The sequence below is a fragment of the Trachemys scripta genome, chromosome 4, assembly GCF_013100865.1.
Source record: "Trachemys scripta elegans isolate TJP31775 chromosome 4, CAS_Tse_1.0, whole genome shotgun sequence".
Classification (NCBI taxonomy): domain Eukaryota; kingdom Metazoa; phylum Chordata; order Testudines; family Emydidae; genus Trachemys; species Trachemys scripta.
This window is the reverse complement of record NC_048301.1, coordinates 92,163,580-92,181,783: the sequence shown is the minus strand read 5'-3', so window position 1 is coordinate 92,181,783 and position 18,204 is coordinate 92,163,580. Positions and strand designations below refer to the sequence as shown.

The 18,204-nt window shown below is 42.9% G+C and overlaps 1 protein-coding gene across 1 annotated transcript in view; it reads right to left on the bottom strand.

The window, feature by feature from the left end:
- KIAA1549L (KIAA1549 like) overlaps positions 1–18,204 on the bottom strand; it is a 213,467-nt gene that overhangs the window by 29,251 nt on the left and 166,012 nt on the right. The window contains exons 13-15 of the mRNA XM_034769945.1: positions 13,825–14,003; positions 12,081–12,298; positions 555–684 (exon numbers count right to left, since the gene is read on the bottom strand). Of these exons, the coding sequence (XP_034625836.1) occupies positions 555–684; positions 12,081–12,298; positions 13,825–14,003 (527 nt within the window). The remainder of the gene's footprint in view (positions 1–554; positions 685–12,080; positions 12,299–13,824; positions 14,004–18,204) is intronic.

The following is an 18,204-nucleotide window of genomic DNA, read 5'->3' as shown; positions in this document are numbered from 1 at the left end:
TGCAGGGGCGGGGGGGCTGCAGGGCGAGTGGGGAGCAGGGAAGCACTTAGCAACCCCCAACCAAGATCAGAGCGGGAGGGAGGAGAGGGAATGCAGAGTACTCAGAGGAGGGGGCAGAATTGGGGCAGGGACTTTGGAGCAGGATTGAGGATCTGAATCCTAATTTCAGGCAAAGAAACAATGGGGAAAAAATAAAATTGCCAGTAGGTTATAAATGGTTGTATACTCAGTGCAATTATTAAAATAAAATAAGATTTAGAAATCAATGCTTTAATTTAGTACTGATTTTCAAGGAGGAAGTTTTGTTAACTATTCTTACACTGCAAAACTATTTTTACACTGCAAAATAAGCTGCAGTTAGAAAGTACACTAAATGTTCTGCATTTGCTTTCAGTAATTTGAGACACTGAAGAGATATAATGTACCTTAAGGTTAAACTCATAAATGCACTCTGGTTAGCTTACCCTATGCTTTTTCTCTTTTCTTTCCTTTTTTTAAAGACTGAATTAAGGATTTACTGAGCAAACTTCACTGAATGCATCTGATAAACTTACATCATATCCACTGTTGCGGATCCCACGCCTTGGTCTCTCCCGGGTAACTAGAAGATCCATCTCGGTTTCTCCTGGGCTAGGGCTGTTCAGAGACTGTCTGCTTCTGTACACAGAGTTCTTTGTCTGCTGCCTGGAGAAAATCCAATGAGAAAATATTAAAATGAAGGCAAAGCACAAAAATAAATGACAGACAGTATTCTGCAATTATAACCTTTATTCTAACATTATCTTAGTTATTACAGAAGAGCCACTTTAATAGGATACCCTTTCTATTCACACAAGTGCTGGAAGAAGGCAAAATTACAGAAGAGATTATTATATATTTTGTTTTCTGTTATTAAAACACCAGAGCAAAGGGCTAAAGAGCACAGGAACCATAAACTGGAGCTGCCCAGCTCCAAGTGAATACCAGGATCCTTTGTGGTTTATAGCTGATAGGATTTAAAATAATTACTTGTAACTAACATTAGTTTGTCAGTTCAATGAGTGCTGCAGGTGCTGAGAAATCATTTTGAAAATCATTTTATTTAGATGCCCAAGTATGGGTTTAGGTGCTTAGCTTTAAACACCTACATTTGAAAACTGTGACTGTGGGCAAGTAATTTAGGAACAAAGAATACCACCAGCAAAACCAGGATTAGAACTCAAGAGAAGTGAATTATCATTGGGCCTGATCCTCAGCCCTTCCTCCCTTTCCAGATGCCTGCTGCACTAGCAGGACATCTTGAGGATTTCCCTGAGTAGAGGAATCTATATGTGGAGGAAAGCCCATGCACCACTTCTATGTCACCTGCTCCCAGCCCACCAGGCATAGATGGGAAGAGATGAAGTTTAAGCAGCTTTTTCTGCAACTTCTGTGGTCTAAATGGGTAGCTACGTCCGCTTTACACCACCCCATTCTCAACCCCTCAGGCTGGAGAGAGCAGAGGGCTCCGCACTCAAGCTGATCCCTGACTGGGTCAGTCCCTTAGGTGCTATTATGATATGAGGCTGCTCCAAGTTGCAACCCCAGGATCAGTATAGTGCAAAGCTCCCCGCCCTCAGACAATGGATAACCAAGTACACAAACTATTGTGTAATCACAGAGTTTAGGGAAGAAGTAACCCCCAGATCATCTAGTCTGACCTTCTGTATATCACAGGCCACCAACATCATCCAGCACTCACACACTTAACCCAACAACTGACACTAGACCAACAGAGGGAGTTCGTCTGGGATCTGTCCGAGAGGAGGTACGCTAAGTGCTGCATTAGGGGGGCTGTGTTGGTGGTATCTGAGTGTCTGTTGCGGGGACAATTTGTCAGTTTGACCATGTGCTTGATTGTTTGTTTGAAAAGTGTGAATTGGGAGTGCTTTGTTCCAGATGGGCCTTGAGTGGGCCTGACTGTTATAAAAAGGCAGTCAGCAGCGAAGCAGCTGAGCGGCAAACAGCGGAGGCTAACAGAGGGAGTTTGCCTGGGGAGAGCCCACTGAGGCTTTTATCTTGCGGGCTTCTGTGAGTTGCTGCAACAGCTGTGGAAGCTCTTAGAAGGAAGAAATCATGGAAGGTGAGCATTCAGTTGTTGTAACCTGCACAGGTTGTGCCATGTTTGTCTTTCTTCCACAGGACAGAAGTGACTTTGTCTGTACAAAGTGCAAGCTGGTCTCCATATTGGAAAAGAAGGTTCAAGGTCTGGAGAAACAAGTATCGACCCTGCGTTGCATACGAGAAAATGAAGATTTCTTGGACAGACGTCAGAATATGCTTCTATGGGCACAACATTCTGAAGAATCAGAGCAGGCTGCGCAGAGGGGACAGAGGGATGGTGCAGAAATTTGGCAGCACATGACCTCCAGAAGAAGAAAGAGGAGCATCCATGTATCAGCAATGGAGATACAGGTGAGCACCCGTTTTCATGTTCTCTCCACAGGTACTAATGCAGAGAGTGGAGTGATACATCTGAGGGAAGGGAGCAGAAGGAGATTCCTCCTGAGATACACTGTCCTAGGGATGGGGGTTCCACGGCCACCGCTCCCAAGAGAAGGAGGCAGGTGGTGATGGTTGGGGACTCCCTCCTCAGGGGGACTGAGTCATCTATCTGCTGTCCTGACCGAGAAGTCTGCTGCTTGCCAGGAGCTAGGATTCACGATGTGACGGAGAGACTGTAGAGACTCACAAGCCCTCGGATCGCTACCCCTTTCTGCTTCTCCACGTGGGCACCAATGATACTGCCAAGAATGACCTTGAGCGGATCACTGCAGACTACATGGCTCTGGGAAGAAGGATAAAGGAGTTTGAGGCACAAGTAGTGTTCTCGTCCATCCTCCCTGTGCAGGGAAAAGGCCTGGGTAGAGACCGTTGAATTGTGGAAGTCAACGAATGGCTACGCAGGTGGTGTCGGAGAGAAGGCTTTGGATTCTTCGACCATGAGATGGTGTTCCAAGGAGGAGGAGTGCTAGGCAGAGACAGGCTCCACCTAACAAAGAGAGGGAAGAGCATCTTCGCAAGCAGGCTGGATAACCTAGTGAGGAGGGCTTTAAACTAGGTTCACCGGGGGAAGGAGACCAAAGCCCTGAGGTAAGTGGGAAAGTGGGATACCGGGAAGAAGCACGAGCAGGAGAGTGCAAGAGGGGAGGACTCCTGTCTCAGACTGAGAAAGCAGGACAATCAGCGAGTTATCTTAAGTGCCTATACACAAATGCAAGAAGCCTGGGAAACAAGCAGGGAGAACTGGAAGTCCTGGCACAGTCAAGGAACTATGATGTGACTGGAATAACAGAGACTTGGTGGGATAACTCACATGACTGGAGTACTGTCATGGATGGATATAAACTGTTCAGAAAGGACAGGAAAGGTGGAGGAGTTGCACTGTATGTAAGAGAGCAGTATGACTGCTCAGAGCTCCGGTATGAAACTGCAGAAAAACCTGCAAGTCTCTGGATTAAGTTTAGAAGTGTGAGCAACAAGGGTGATGTCATGGTGGGAGTCTGCTATAGACCACCAGACCAGGGGGAGGAGGTGGACAAAGCTTTCTTCCGGCAACTAGCAGAAGTTACTAGATGGATGAGCACAAGTCCATGGGGCCGGATGCGCTGCATCTGAGGGTGCTAAAGGAGTTGGCGGATGTGATCGCAGAGCCATTGGCCATTATCTTTGAAAACTCATGGCGATCGGGGGAGGTCCCGGATGACTGGGAAAAGGCTAATGTGGTGCCCATCTTTAAAAAGGGGAAGAAGGAGGATCTGGGGAACTACAGGCCAGTCAGCCTCACCTCAATTCCTGGAAAAATCATGGAGCAGGTCCTCAAGGAATCAATTCTGAAGCACTTAGAGGAGAGGGAAGTGATCAGGAACAGTCAGCATGGATTCACCAAGGGCAAGTCACGCCTGACTAACCTAATTGCCTTCTATGAGGAGAAAACTGGGTCTGTGGATGAGGGGAAAGCAGCGGATGTGTTATTCCTTGATTTTAGCAAAGCTTTTGATACGGTCTCCCACGGTATTCTTGACAGCAAGTTAAAGAAGTATGGGCTGGATGAATGGACTATAAGGTGGACAGAAAGCTGGCAAGATCGTTGGGCTTAACGGGTAGTGATCAATGGCTCCATGTCTAGTTGGCAGCCTATTTCAAGTGGAGTGCCCCAAGGGTCGGTCCTGGGGCCAGTTTTGTTCAATATCTTCATTAATTATGTGGAAGCAGAGAAAGAACTGATAGGAAGGGGATGCAATGCATGACAGTTCTTTCTCTGCTTCCACAACGATCTGGAGGATGGCGTGGACTGCACTCTCAGCAAGTTTGCAGACAGGGCCGGCTTTAGGCCGATTCCACCGATTCCCCTGAATTGGGCCCCGCCCCTAAGAGGGCCCCACGCAGATCGGGCAGTGTCCCTGCCTGAAGCAAAGCTCCGTGGCTCTCCGGAAAGCAGCAGCTGTTGCTGCTGGGCAAGGAGAGACGCTGGCCCGGGGGAGCTGAGGCAGAGGCAGCGGCTGTTGCAGGTCAGGAGGGGGGAAGGGGGAGAAGGCACATGTGCTTTGCAGCCTTCCCCTCCCCTCCCCTCCCCCCAGCACTCACCTGGAGGAGACACCGAGGGGGCTTCTGGTCCGGTGGGAGACAGGAATCTCGGCAGTGGACCTCACTCACCTTAGCAGCTGCTGGGGCTTCGGTCGGTGAGAGTTTGACCCCGTGATTCCCCATAGGTTTGTAATATTGGGTTGGTTTTGTGGTTTTCGGTGGTGTTGCTGTTTGAGGGTGAGTTGTGCCTGCCTGCCTCTGTTTCAAAACTAAACTCGGGATCATGTAACCCAGGAAGAAAGCCCCGAGCCGGTACTTAGTGCTGTGAATTCCAGGTGAGAGAGAGAGAGACAGGGAGGTTTGGAGGAGGAAATCAAATACATCAGGAGGGGAGAATGCGAAAGGTCTGCAACACGGCAGGCTGAGACTTTTATCTCTCCCTTCTCCCCCGAGAGGGGAAACTGAGGCACGGAGTGATCTGATTCCCCTCCCCAAATTATTTTGCAAAGGAGGGGGACGGGGGGCTCCTATCCAAACCAGTTCCCTTCCCATCAACTCTGCTTCCCCTGCTGCAAGACTGCTGTAGGGGCTGAATATTTCCATTAAACTCTGGCTCCTTCATTTGCCCTACAACAATAAAATAGACCGGCTTGGGGGGAGGAATATCCCCCCCCCCCCAAGCTGTGTGGACATTAAGGTTTTTTGGGGGGGGGGGGCATGATAACATTCCAGATCGATCAAATGCCCAGCTCAGCTTTCTAGCCATCCAGCAGCTCTAGGGTAGGGAAGGAAGGGGCTCTTGGTGCAGAGTGGTCACAAAACAGGGGTGAATTTAGCAGGGGGGGTCCGGTTGAAATCCCACCTGATGCAGCCACACAGAATCTCTGGCGGCGCTAGGAGAGGCCAGGAGTGGAAGCACGTGGCCCGGGGGTGGGGGGACATTTGCCCTCAGTCCTGGGCTCTGGGATGGACTAGACTGGGTGGGTGGTGGGTTCAGTCTAGTCTTCCAGCCTGTTGCTCTCGCTGGGGTTTGTGGTTTTCATCTGGCTCCACCGAAAAGATCAAACAAGCCCAGTAGAAAAGGGGGGTGAGAGAGGTGGGAAGGGGTTTGTAAGGGGTTAAAGTGACCCATCAACGAAAGAGTAAAATCAGAGTTTGACTGGGTTTCCCCCCAGCCACCACTCCTGCAAACACTGGGCAAGGGGCAGCCCCATCCCCCACCGAGGCTATGGTGAGGGGCAGCGGGAGGAAGGAAGCCACATCTGATGGCAGTCCCCTCCCCCCCAGCACCCACCACCCCCTCTCCGGCCCCCAAACTCTGTCCCAGAGCCTGCACCCACCCCTCCGCACTCCCTCCCAGAGCCTGCACCCCTCCATCCATCCTGCACCCCACACCGTGCCCCAGCCCAGAGCCTGCACCCAAACTCTGTCCCACTCAGCCCTCGGCAAAGCTCTCCTTGGCTGGCTCCCAGCCCCTCTCCAAGGGTTGCAGCTGTCTGGAAGTGCCTGCCTTCCACACCTTCCTCATTCACACCTCATTCATTCAACAGGTCAATTGATTACAAAGTGGGGGAAGAACTTATTCTACTTCAAAAGACATTTTTCTTTTACCTTAATTATACTACCTTAGGGGCCAGCTATAACATTACCAAGGTTCAATACAAAGTCATATAAAAGTTATACAAAAATGCATAATGCAGAGATTTATCTTCAACCGCACTGATTGACTGCTGTGTGCAGTAATATAGTGACCCCTGGGTCTTTGAATGAGGCTTTATAGTTGGGGGGCGGCGAGCGGGTGGGCAAGCAGCGGGTGGGCAAAGAGGCAAGCAGTGAGCCAGCAGGGGTTCTAGGGGATGGGGGCATGGGGGTTTCTGGCGGGGGAGGGAGAAGGTGAAAGGAGGCAAGTGGTGGGTGGGGGACTGACTAGGAGGGACACAGCAAGCCAGCGGGGGGCTAGGGGGTGAAGAGGGGTGTGATGGTGGGGCCAAGCGGGGAGGGGTCGGGTCCTATTTTACTGCTGTGATCTGGTCACCCTATGTCACCCCCCACCCCCAAACCTTCCTTTTCGTCCCACAGCTGTTTCGGCGGGGTGGCCCTGGGGAAGCAGAGTTTGTTTCCGTGGGCCGGGAGGCGCTGGGGGGGGGAGGAGGAGGGCACAATTTTATATTAATAAGGAAATATTTTATACATTTTAATAAAATAAACATTATTGAAGAAAATCAGTTGTACAACTATCAAAACATGAAAATGAAAGGGTTCTTTTTAAGTGGCTTTTTTTTTTTAGTCATCCCTGCTGGGGCCCCGTCGAAACTGTTCGAATTGGGCCCCGCACTTCCTAAAGCCGGCCCTGTTTGCAGATGACACTAAACTGGGAGGAGTGGTAGATACGCTGGAGGGTAGGGATAGGATACAGAGGGACCTAGACAAATTAGAGGATTGGGCCAAAAGAAACCTGATGAGGTTCAACAAAGACAAGTGCAGAGTCCTGCACTTAGGATGGAAGAATCCCATTCACTGTTACAGACTAGGGACCGAATGGCTAGGCAGCAGTTCTGCAGAAAAGGACCTAAGGGTTACAGTGGACGAGAAGCTGGATATGAGTCGACAGTGTGCCCTTGTTGCCAAGAAGGCTAACAGCATTTTGGGCTGTATAAGTAGGGGCATTGCCAGCAGCTCGAGGGACGTGATCATTCTCCTCTATTCGACATTGGTGAGGCCTCATCTGGAGTACTGTGTACAGTTTTGGGCCCCACACTACAAGAAGGATGTGGAAAAAATTGGAAAGAGTCCAGCGGAGGGCAACAAAAATGATTAGGGTGCTGGAGCACATGACTTATGAGGAGAGGCTGAGGGAACTGGGCTTGTTTAGTCTGCAGAAGAGAAGAATGAGGGGGGATTTGATAGCTGTTTTCAACTACCTGAAAGGGGGTTCCAAAGAAGATGGATCTAGACTATTCTCAGTGGTACCAGAAGACAGAACAAGGAGTAATGCTCTCAAGTTGCAGTGGGGGAGGTTTAGGTTGGATATTAGGAAAAACTTTTTCACTAGGAGGGTGGTGAAGCACTGGAATGGGTTACCCTAGGGAGGTGGTGGAATCTCCTTCCTTAGAAATTTTTAAGGTCAGGCTTGACAAAGCCCTGGCTGGGATGATTTAGTTGGGAATTGGTTCTGCTTTGAGCAGGGGGTTGGACTAGATGACCTCCTGAGGTCCCTTCCAACCCTGATATTCTATGATTCTATGATTCTATGATTACAGCCCACAGGAGCCTAAATTATTATTTGCCACAGGGAGAGAACAGGAGGGACCAAGGTGCAACAATGCCTGAGGCCTCTGCAATGGTAGGGAACTGATTGAGATATATTCAGATAATCTCATCAAATGACCCACTCGTACACACCGTAGAGGAAGGTGAAAAAACCCCAAGGTCACTGCCAATCAGACCTGGGGGGAAATTCTTCCTGACCCGTATGACAATCAGTTAGACTTTGAGCACATGAGCAAGAACTAGACAGCCACGCACCTGAGAAAGAGAGAGAATGCTCAGTCCCACCTCAGAACCCTGGCCCACCCCAACCAGTGAGAGAGAGAGACACACACACACAATTATAAATGTAATAAGCAGCAGTTAAAGCACTCCAGCTGCCTAGCCATTGTCAAGTGTTTCGAGGGCATCAGAGGAGACGTGAATTTTGACAGATCTGAAGGAGGTTACTGGAATGATTCGTTACTGGGGATCTCCTCCCAATAAATAAGGGACGGCATGGTAGAAAGTGTGAAGGTTTTTGTGGTGAGATTTGACTAAAGGGCAAAAAAGGCTGGCATCATAGATGGAGCTGAGGGCTTTATGGCAGACAACAGTTTTTAGTACGGTAAAGATAAACCATGAATGACCTTAACCGTTTTGTCTTAAAAGTAACTGTCTTGACTTGAAAATAGCCATATATGAAAAAATCAACAAAAATTAGAGGCATGGAAAGACTTCAATATTAGAGAGATTGAAAAGATCAGAACTACTTCGGATAGAGCCACACAGGAGAGAGATATGAAATAGAGAGTGGCACAGAGTCCAATCAAGTACTGCTATTTACCCTTTTATATGCTACAAGAACAAGGGGACAGTCAAGGAAACTAAGAGACAACACATTTAAAGGACATACTTGATAAAAGGAAACACTCATTTACACGATGAGGAATTAGTCCATGGAATTTACCACCACAATGTATACTTGAATCAAATAGATTAGGAGAATTCAAAAAGCACTGGACATTTGCCTGAGTAGTAAGACTATCACCCAGTTACACTAGCTAGGATAAAATATTTAAAGTATATTAACCATCAAGCCTAAGGCCCTGATTCAACAAAGCGCTGAAACACATGCTTCAGTGTAAGGGTGGGATTTTCAAATGCACCTATAATTTAGGAGAAGTTCCTTCCTAACCCACTATTGAGTCCTGATTCTGCAAAGCTCTTGGAATTTTCAGAAGTGCCTAAGGGATTTAGGAGCACAAGTCCCACTAAAAGTCACTTGTGCTCTTAAATTGCGCAGACACTTCTGAAAATTCCAAGTCCCTTGCTGAATCAGGGCTCAATAGTGGATTAGGAAAAAACTTTCCCAATAGAGATATTATTAGACAGTTGTTTATTATGGGAGTTTATCCACCTTCTTCTGAAGGCTCTGGTGCTGGCCGCGGCCAGAGACAGGATATGGGACCAGATGGACCATGGATCTGATCTAATATGGCAATTCTTATGTTCCTAAATTAAAGACATTTAGAATTACATGTTTCTTTCAGAAGGACAACAAATATTTCCTCCTGCTTATATAGTTAGGGACACATTTTCTAAAAGATTCACACATTTAGTGCTCTAATAAATGCACACCCTTGACCTGATTACACACCACGCAGGGAAAAACTAAGAACCATGCATGTGATCAGCAAGGTTTTTAAAAATTGCCCTGAGATTGCCAATTAGCTGATTTAAGGAAGATTCACTAATGAGAAGGGAGGTATCAACATTAACAACTGGCAATCACATGTTGTGTGTCTTCTGGGAAAACAACTGCAGCATTTTGAAGCATGAATTAGATGCACAGAATGCTCAAAGCAACTGAAAGCATGGGTTGTTGGTTCTTGTACAAACCAAATTATTTAGTGATGGTGTTTTGTAAACAATTTTTAAAATGCTGTTTTTCACAAATCTGAATACATAAAGGTCAGCCTGAAGAATGCATTTAATTTATTTTTTCCTCCCATAACATTTTGGAAGTGACATACATACAATTAATATTAATGGTAGCTAAACCAGTGGAACAAGAGGGAAACATGCCATTTTCTCCAGGAACTGTGAAATCTTTATTCTTTTACCTACTTCTACAGTATCTTATCTTTAAAAATGTGAACTATTTTAAGATATAGATTTTTAATTGCATATCAATATCTGGACAATGATACAAAGCAAGCTCCATTAGTCTTATGCTAAACTAGACTGCTGTAAGAGTGATTGTTTTTATTATAAAAATTCTATTATATCAGTTCATCTCTCAGAGAGTTGCACTACGTTGCAATATCACGTTACTGTATTCATCCAATAATGTGTCACTTTGGCTATCTTATATTCTGTTAAAAAAAATGCCTGAAGCTGGAAAATGTCCTGCAGCATATCAAGTTAGGTATCTACAGCAAATCTGTCATTCTAGATGTTGGTATGGGGACCATAAAACTGGTTGTTTGCAAGAAACAGTAAGTTTTTCTGACAGGCAACAAAAATTCCCAAATTTTGAAAATGCCTGACATCTTTACAGAAAGTGCATCAGGGAATGATCCCTTTGTTTTTAGTTCCCATAGCCCAGGTCTACTCAGCAAGTATCTCTAGTGTTTGTACAATTAACATTTAATGGCTCAGCCCCAGAAGGCAGAGAGATCATTCCTTGACAGTTCAGAGTACTTGCCTTGATGCAGTTTTTCATAACAATGAACTTTGTCTAAAATAGCTTACCCATTGGTTTACACAATTCATTAGAAAGCATACTTAGAAAAACAAAAATATTCCAGGATCTGTCAGCAAAGAGCAGATGGTTAATATTAAAGCTTCATATATAATGTTCTAAACGTTTCCCCACACCACTTAGGGTACATCATAAATATCCAAAATATGGCTTCAGTACTGCATTGTTTGTATTGTTCACATTAATATTCATGTTTCTAAGGCCTCATTTATATTCTCAGGACAGACTGTGCTAATAAAAATAGGATTACTGTAAAATGCTAATATTCACATTCAATATCTTACCTTTTCTATGCATATGTAACAATGTATTCCTCCCACACTGAATTCCTGTTCAAGGAACTGACGCCCCAGACCCTTCAGCAAGGACACTAGATACAATTTAATCAGAATCTTTTTTCTTCATTGACCTAGCAGTAAACCCCTGGGACAAGGGTTCTCAAACTTCACTTCCCACTCTCTCAGGGCCCTCACATAAACAAGCTCATTTGTCTACAGCTATTACTTATATTCCAAGACAAGCTCCTTTAGAATCCTTGCTACAATCTCTCTCACCTGTGCAATGCGGGAGCATGCCGATTGTGCTGCCACTCCCAACAAGGCCGGCTCTACTAGTTTGGTGAGGGGTGGGCTTGGCATGACCTCCTCGCTTTGTAAGGCAACTTGTGCTCCAGGGACACTAATGGGGGAACTTAGTGCAGACCAGAGCCTGCAAGTATGGCCAGCCGCTGTGCAATGCGTATAGATGAGGCTCTTTGCACTCTCCTCCACTAGTACATCTCTGTGTCCAAGAATGAACGCTCTCCATTTATATATTGCCTCCAAGGGCCATAAAGTGCCACACAAATATTGATGATGTCTCACAATATCCTTACTCATTTTAGAGATGAGTAAATTATGTCAAAGATTAAATGACCTACCCAAGATCACAGAGCAATGAAGTGAAGAAAGCACCGTAGAAAGTGGTCACCATTAACTGCTGAAGGAGATACTGAAATCAACAGACATAACGGTGACATGTTCTAATTTGCTGGGTCTAAGTTACTTTTATCTTAGATCCAGCTCTGGAAATAATTACAGGTATGCCTAGAACAAAATGATAGATTGGATCACTCCTGCACTTTGCAGAAGATCGGAGTCAAATGCAAATTTCTGGCTCAAGTCCATTTCTAGAATAATCAGTCTTTTGAATAATAACCTTAGTACATTTTCAGCTTGGATCACTTTAAAAATGGCTCACAAAAGACCTGGAACCATGCAGCCTTCAAGTAATTTTGTTCTCTTTCCACTTATTCTTCTGTAACCATGTTATGGTTTTACTAAATGTGAAACATTCAGAAATAATCTTGGGCAACATCAATTTTCTTCATGAAATAGGAAGCACTGAACAGATTAAACATTCGTATGTAATACACATTTTCATCATCAGTGATGGACGTTTGCACTTCAGATGAGTCTTCTGCCCTTCAGCCCTGGGGGAATACCTACTTTCTAGATGTAAATAAAAAACAAAAACATCTCACCTGTTCTTAGGCTCTGCAAATGGAGAAGATACATCTGCCTCTGGTTCCAAAACATGGTCTATTTCCTTTTGTGCTTTCTCGTATATCTTTTTTCTTTCTGTCAGTCCTCTGTTGTTGTCAATCTGGGGGAAATCATAGTATCCTTTTCTCTTGGCTTTCAAGCGCAGCTTGTTGCGATAGTGCTCTATATCGGACTTCTGCTTCAAGGCTTTGTTTACCTAATGGAAGGTGAATGAATTTCAGATGACTGTGCCATACTGATGATTTCTCAATTACATTTTAAAAGTGTATTTGATGTGCAGCGCTTTGCTTTGCAGAGCGCCTCTTGCACCACACCATGCCATCTGTCAGCACTAGGGAAGTGCAAGTGACAGAGTCATTGTATTTTGTATGACTTGCAGATGATTAAACACATTTTAGTCCCCTGGAACTAAGTACATCATAGTAGTGACTCAATTCACAGCCACAGAAGAAGAGAGCTGATGTCAGCCAACCATCTTCTTGACCCAAACAATGTTTATTTTTAGGGAGGCCTGGGGGCAGTATTCTGTATATTTGAACAAATTTCACTTCTGCCCCAAAGTTGACTGTGTAAAAAAATGTCTACTTTATATACTGTTTGTAGCTAAAACGTCAAATTCTATGATCTCCTTAAGAACTCCATCATATCTGTGAGTATGTAAGGAAATAGCATTTGTATGTTCCTAGGTCTTGCTCTGATGATACACAGCTCACAGTTCTTGGCAGAAAAATAGGCATTGAATACTGTGCATGCCATGACTCTGGATATAAAGTGACAATTGTGACGCATTAGGGCTTAAAATACAAGCACAAAACCAGAACATGATATAATGCCCTAATCTGGTCTCACACGGGTAGCTTGACTACGCTGTCTTTTACCGTGTTTCTAACTGGCTAGCAGTTTAAAGTGTTGATTTTGTCCAATAAAGAGTACAGAGCAATATCCTGGTTAGCCTTTACATAAGTGTGCAGCATGGAGGAGCAAATAAGAAGCCTTCCCTCCACATTCGGCATATAAATTCCTCCAGTCCCCTTATAAAGCACTTTGTTCTAGAACAAAATCTAAATAAAAATATTTGTAAAATAATATACCGGGTAAGTCTCAGAGCCAAGATGCGGCATTTGGTCAATGACCCCATTAGATCCCAGTGCAGACCCACATCATTCTATGGGGACCTTGGGAGCAGTTGTGCCTAATGTGCAAGCCAGCACACAAACAGAGCAAAGGAATGGACCTGCTTTCTCCCCATCCCACTGTGAGCAGGAAGGATACTCTAGTTAGCAACAGGGCACTAAGATGGGACTTCTGAGATCTAGGTTCAACTCCCTGCTCAGACTCGAACTTCCTGTGTGAACCTGAAAAAGTATGTCTTAATCTACCCTTTGCCTCAGTTCCCTATTTTCTAAAATGGGGTGCTGGGAAGATCAAATCCCTTAATGATTGTCAGGTGTTCAAACACAACAGGGATGAGGGTTATAAAAGTACCTAGATAGGTTGCCTTCTTCAGAGCACCATGCATCTACAGGTATGTTAGGAAAGAGTGGGTCCTGACCACAGAGACGGCATTTGTGACAGGATTTTACATAGGCCACACAAAGGATGAAAGGCTTCTAACATTTCTCCTCTCTCTCTTCAATGCAGCAACCTAAGGTCCTATCACAATGTATGCCTCCACATATAAGCAAGAAACCAGCAGGTGAAACACTGTCTGATTACTCTTACCTCTCCATTAATGATAGCAGATTCCTGGCTCCTGTCTGATGCAGGGTGAGCGGGAGGCAATGCTACAGGTTTGATAGCAATCAGCTGTACAGATCCAGAAGATGTGTCAAAGGGATCAATGGCAGACTTGGCGATGTTCTCAAAGAGAATGCCTCCCTCCTCTTCATCACTAAGGGGTACTAAAGCATATTACGTTTATTGAGCATATGCTCTCAATAGGTTTACTACAGGTTCACGTGACAACTAAGTGAACACATGCAATAGATTAATACTGAGGTGCTCAATACACTAGAGAAGTAGACCCTGAAGACTTCCATACTGGAAGAACTCCAGTTAGATTTTAGATGGATGAGAAACTTTCTTCTAAGGGATTGTTTCTGAACATACTCTCCTAAAAGTGGAAGATTGATTTTCAACTATAACATGGAAGGAAAATTAGAAAAAAGATTGATGTAGAACAAATTGTAGGAAAATGATAATGGAGGACAAAAAGCACATCCTTCCATATACTTTATACAAAAGAAGACTGCGTGTGAGTTTTCAAATGCCACGACATGTATAGAAGTATCCAGCAGAATCCCACATTAGCACTTTGTGTCAATCTGAAAATAAAACCACTGATTTTAGCAAGGACTGTAAAGACTATTACTACGAAAGCTGTTAAAATGAAGCACAGTGTTGAGTGTGCAAGTGTGCACAAGTAACTGCTAGTTCCCCAGCTGATGTAATCTTTTGCTTTAGAAAAATAGCACCTCCAGTCATTTCATAAAGTTTGTCAGAATTTGTGACCAGAAAGGAAAAGACTACTAATGTAAAACAACTCTGAATGTTTACAATTAAAAGGCACAGTCAATCCTCTATTTGTAAATCTCTGCTTAAAAGGGGAGCCTTTAAAAAAAACAAATTGGCCATTCCCCCCTAATTTATGTTGGAAAGAGGGCATCCCATTATAAGTTTTTGAAGCCTCTTTATCTTTGTTTTTAAAAAGTTTCCTGTAAGGCAGGAGGGCAAATTCTGCAGAGATCCCTCCTTATATAATTGTGCTATGAAAGAAAAAAATGTATTCCATCCATTTGTGACAGGAGTAGAAATCAGCTTCCATTAAAGAGCAGAGTGGTATGCTCTATATTACTTCCTCTGAAAATATATTCTGTTTAATCTTTAATCACTGAAAGAATTATAATGCACTGAAGGCAACTCAGCAAGAGATAGATTAGCCCTGTTTAAACAACTAAGATAGATAGTTTGGTAAAAATGTTTGATAGAAGTTACATAAAATATGAACCCACTGTATAAGCTTATTCATCTTTCTCTGTGTATTCACAGTAGGCTGAGTTGACATGATTTGAACTGTTAAAAAATACAGGTTATATCATGCTGTCACTAAATAATGTCCCTCAGGATTTGTGAAATTGCTCAGATAAAATGGTCTTTATTTTAGTCTACTGGGAACTCCTCTCAGACTTTTACAGAGGGTAGTAAAGCACAGTGCTATGAATTCCGAAGACTCTTATTAGTAAATGGGGTGAAAACCTGGCTCAGTGATGCCAATGGCAAAATTCCCACTGGTTTCAATAGGGACAGAATTTTACGGTAGGAGTATTAGATGAACAATTTAAAGCTTCCATATCATACAGTACTACCTAATAAGAGAACATTTTTAAATGATTATTAAGTCCAGACACTTTCCCCCCCCCAGGTATTTTTAATTGCTTAATGCTTGTGTGGCATGTGATTAAACAGCTTTGGAATATGGGTTTTTTAGCTAAATAGCAATATAAACTGCTGTTTAGTCAAAGAACAGTTACAATACTACTTAAGTGCAAGCTTCCTACATGCTGCCATAACAAGGTGCTTCAACTGTGGAGAGACTGCCTCTAAGGGAGAAAAATTAGTTCATTAGCTTTTTGATGGTGGTTTTTGTAAAATGGATAGCAGTACCAAATATTGTACCAAGACCAGAGTTTTATTTTACATACACAATTGAAAGGCTGTCAAGATGGTCATGACTGACCTAAACTTGGATAGTATCCTAGTAACATACATGTACAGAGATACAAAATATGGTAGTAACTCCCTCACCTGCATCATATAGGCCTTGTCTGCACTGGGCCATGAACAGAGATTGAAAACAAGTCTGAACTTTATTTAAACACTATTCCTGCTAAACAAGTTTTAGACTGGACCAAACTGTTCTGAAACCATTTTCAAAAGTTAGTTCCAACCAGGCTCAAATATGGTTTTGTAATGGCTGCTTTTTAACAGTTTGATCCAGTCTACACTGTTCAGGCCAATAATATAGGAAAATGTCTTAGCTGGAAGTGTTGTACTTGTTAATTAAGGTCTCAATCCTGCAATGAAGTCCATGCGGACAAAATCCAGCAGCCACACAGACTACAACTGGCTTCAAAATGGCTCAGCATCAGCATTCATCTGGCTGCACAGAACTCATTGCAGGATCTGGACTTAGACTTATTTATCCCCTATTTGTTTGGGTATTGGACACATTTATTCAATGAAAAAAGAAAGGATGAGTACAGAGAATCAAAGGACAGCTACTTTTGTTGTTTTGTATTAGCACAAAGCAAAAATACCATCGTCTCTAAGAGTAGTAAAGTCCATCTTCAGCATCTAGCATAGTGCTATTAGTATGGATAAATTAACTCTAGGGCTGTTAAGCAATACAACGTTAATCGTGATTAATTGTGCAATTAAAAAAATTAATCGTACAATTAATTGCATTGTTAAACAATAATAGAATACTATTTATTTAAATATTTTTGATGTTTTCTACATTTTCAAATATATTTATTTCAATTACAACACAAAATACAAAGTGTACAGTGCTCACTCTATATTTATTTTTGATTACAAATATTTGCACTGTAAAAAACAAAAGAAATAGTATTTTTCAATTCACCTAATACAAGTACCGTAGTGCAATCTCTTTATCATGAAAGATGAACGTACACATGTAGAATTATGCACAAAAAATAACTGCATTCAAAAATAAAACAATGTAAAACTTTAGAGCCTACAAAGTCCAATCAGTCCTACTTCTTTTTCAGCCAATCGCTCAGACAAACAAGTTTGTTTACATTTGCAGGAGATAATGCTGCCCACTTCTTGTTCACATCACCTGAAAATGAGAACAGGTGTTCTTATGGCACTGTTGTAGCCAGCATTGCAAGATATTTACATGCCAGATACACTAAAGATTCATATGTCCCTTCATGCTTCAACCACCATTCCAGAGGACATGTATGATAATGGGTTCTGATCGATAACAATCCAAAGCAGTGAGGACCGACGCATTTTCATTTTCATTATCTGAGTCAGATGCCACCAGCAGAAAGTAGATTTTCTTTTTTGGTAGTTCGGGTTCTATAGTTTCTGCAGCAGAGTGTTGTTCTTTTAAGGCTTCTGAAAGCATGCTCCACACCTTGTCCCTCTCAGATTTTGGAAGGCACTTCAGATTCTCAAACCTTGGGTCGAGTGCTGTAGCTATTTTTAGAAATCTCACATTGGTACCTTCTTTGCGGTTTGTCAAATCTGCAGTGAAAGTGTTCTTAAAATGAACAAGGTCATCATCCGAGACTGCTATAACATGAAATATATGGCAGAATGCAGGTAAAACAGAGTAGGCGACATACAATTCTCCCATTGTTGTTGTTGTTTTTTTTTTTGAGAGAGAGACAATTCTCCCATTGTTTTTTGTTTTTTTTTTGTTTTTTTTTGAGTGCAGCTATGTAACAAAAAAACCCTATATTTGTAAATTGCACTTTCACAATAAAGAGATTGCACTACAATACTTGTAAAAGGTTAATTGAATAATACTGTTTCTTTTATCATTTTTACAATGCAAATATTTGTAATAAAAAATAATACACAGTGAGCAGTGTACACTTTGTATTCTGTGTTGTAATTGAGATCAATATATTTGAAAATGTAGAAAAAATCCAAAAATATTTAATAAATTTCAATTGGTATTCTATTGTTTAACAATGTGATTAAAACTGCGATTAATCATGGTTACCGTAATTTTTTTAATTGTGATTAATTTTTTTCAGTTAATCACATGAGTTAAATGCGATTAATCGACAGCCCTAATTAACTCTAATCAAATTGGACCAGAAACTGAATGTTTTTTCCACCCTAACTTAACATTTCTCTATTAAGTGTCATTTGAATCATGAATGTGGCTTTTTCTGTTGCATTTCTTTTCATTGCTGGGTAAGTGATAAAATAGGGATGAGATCTATAGATTTTAGTAATCTGGTGTAATTTAGATAGGCAGTGAACTGCAAGCAAGCACTGTGGCACTTTCACATTTCCTCTCTTTTGTCTTTCTCAGTGAATTCAAGAAGAGTGCTCAGAATC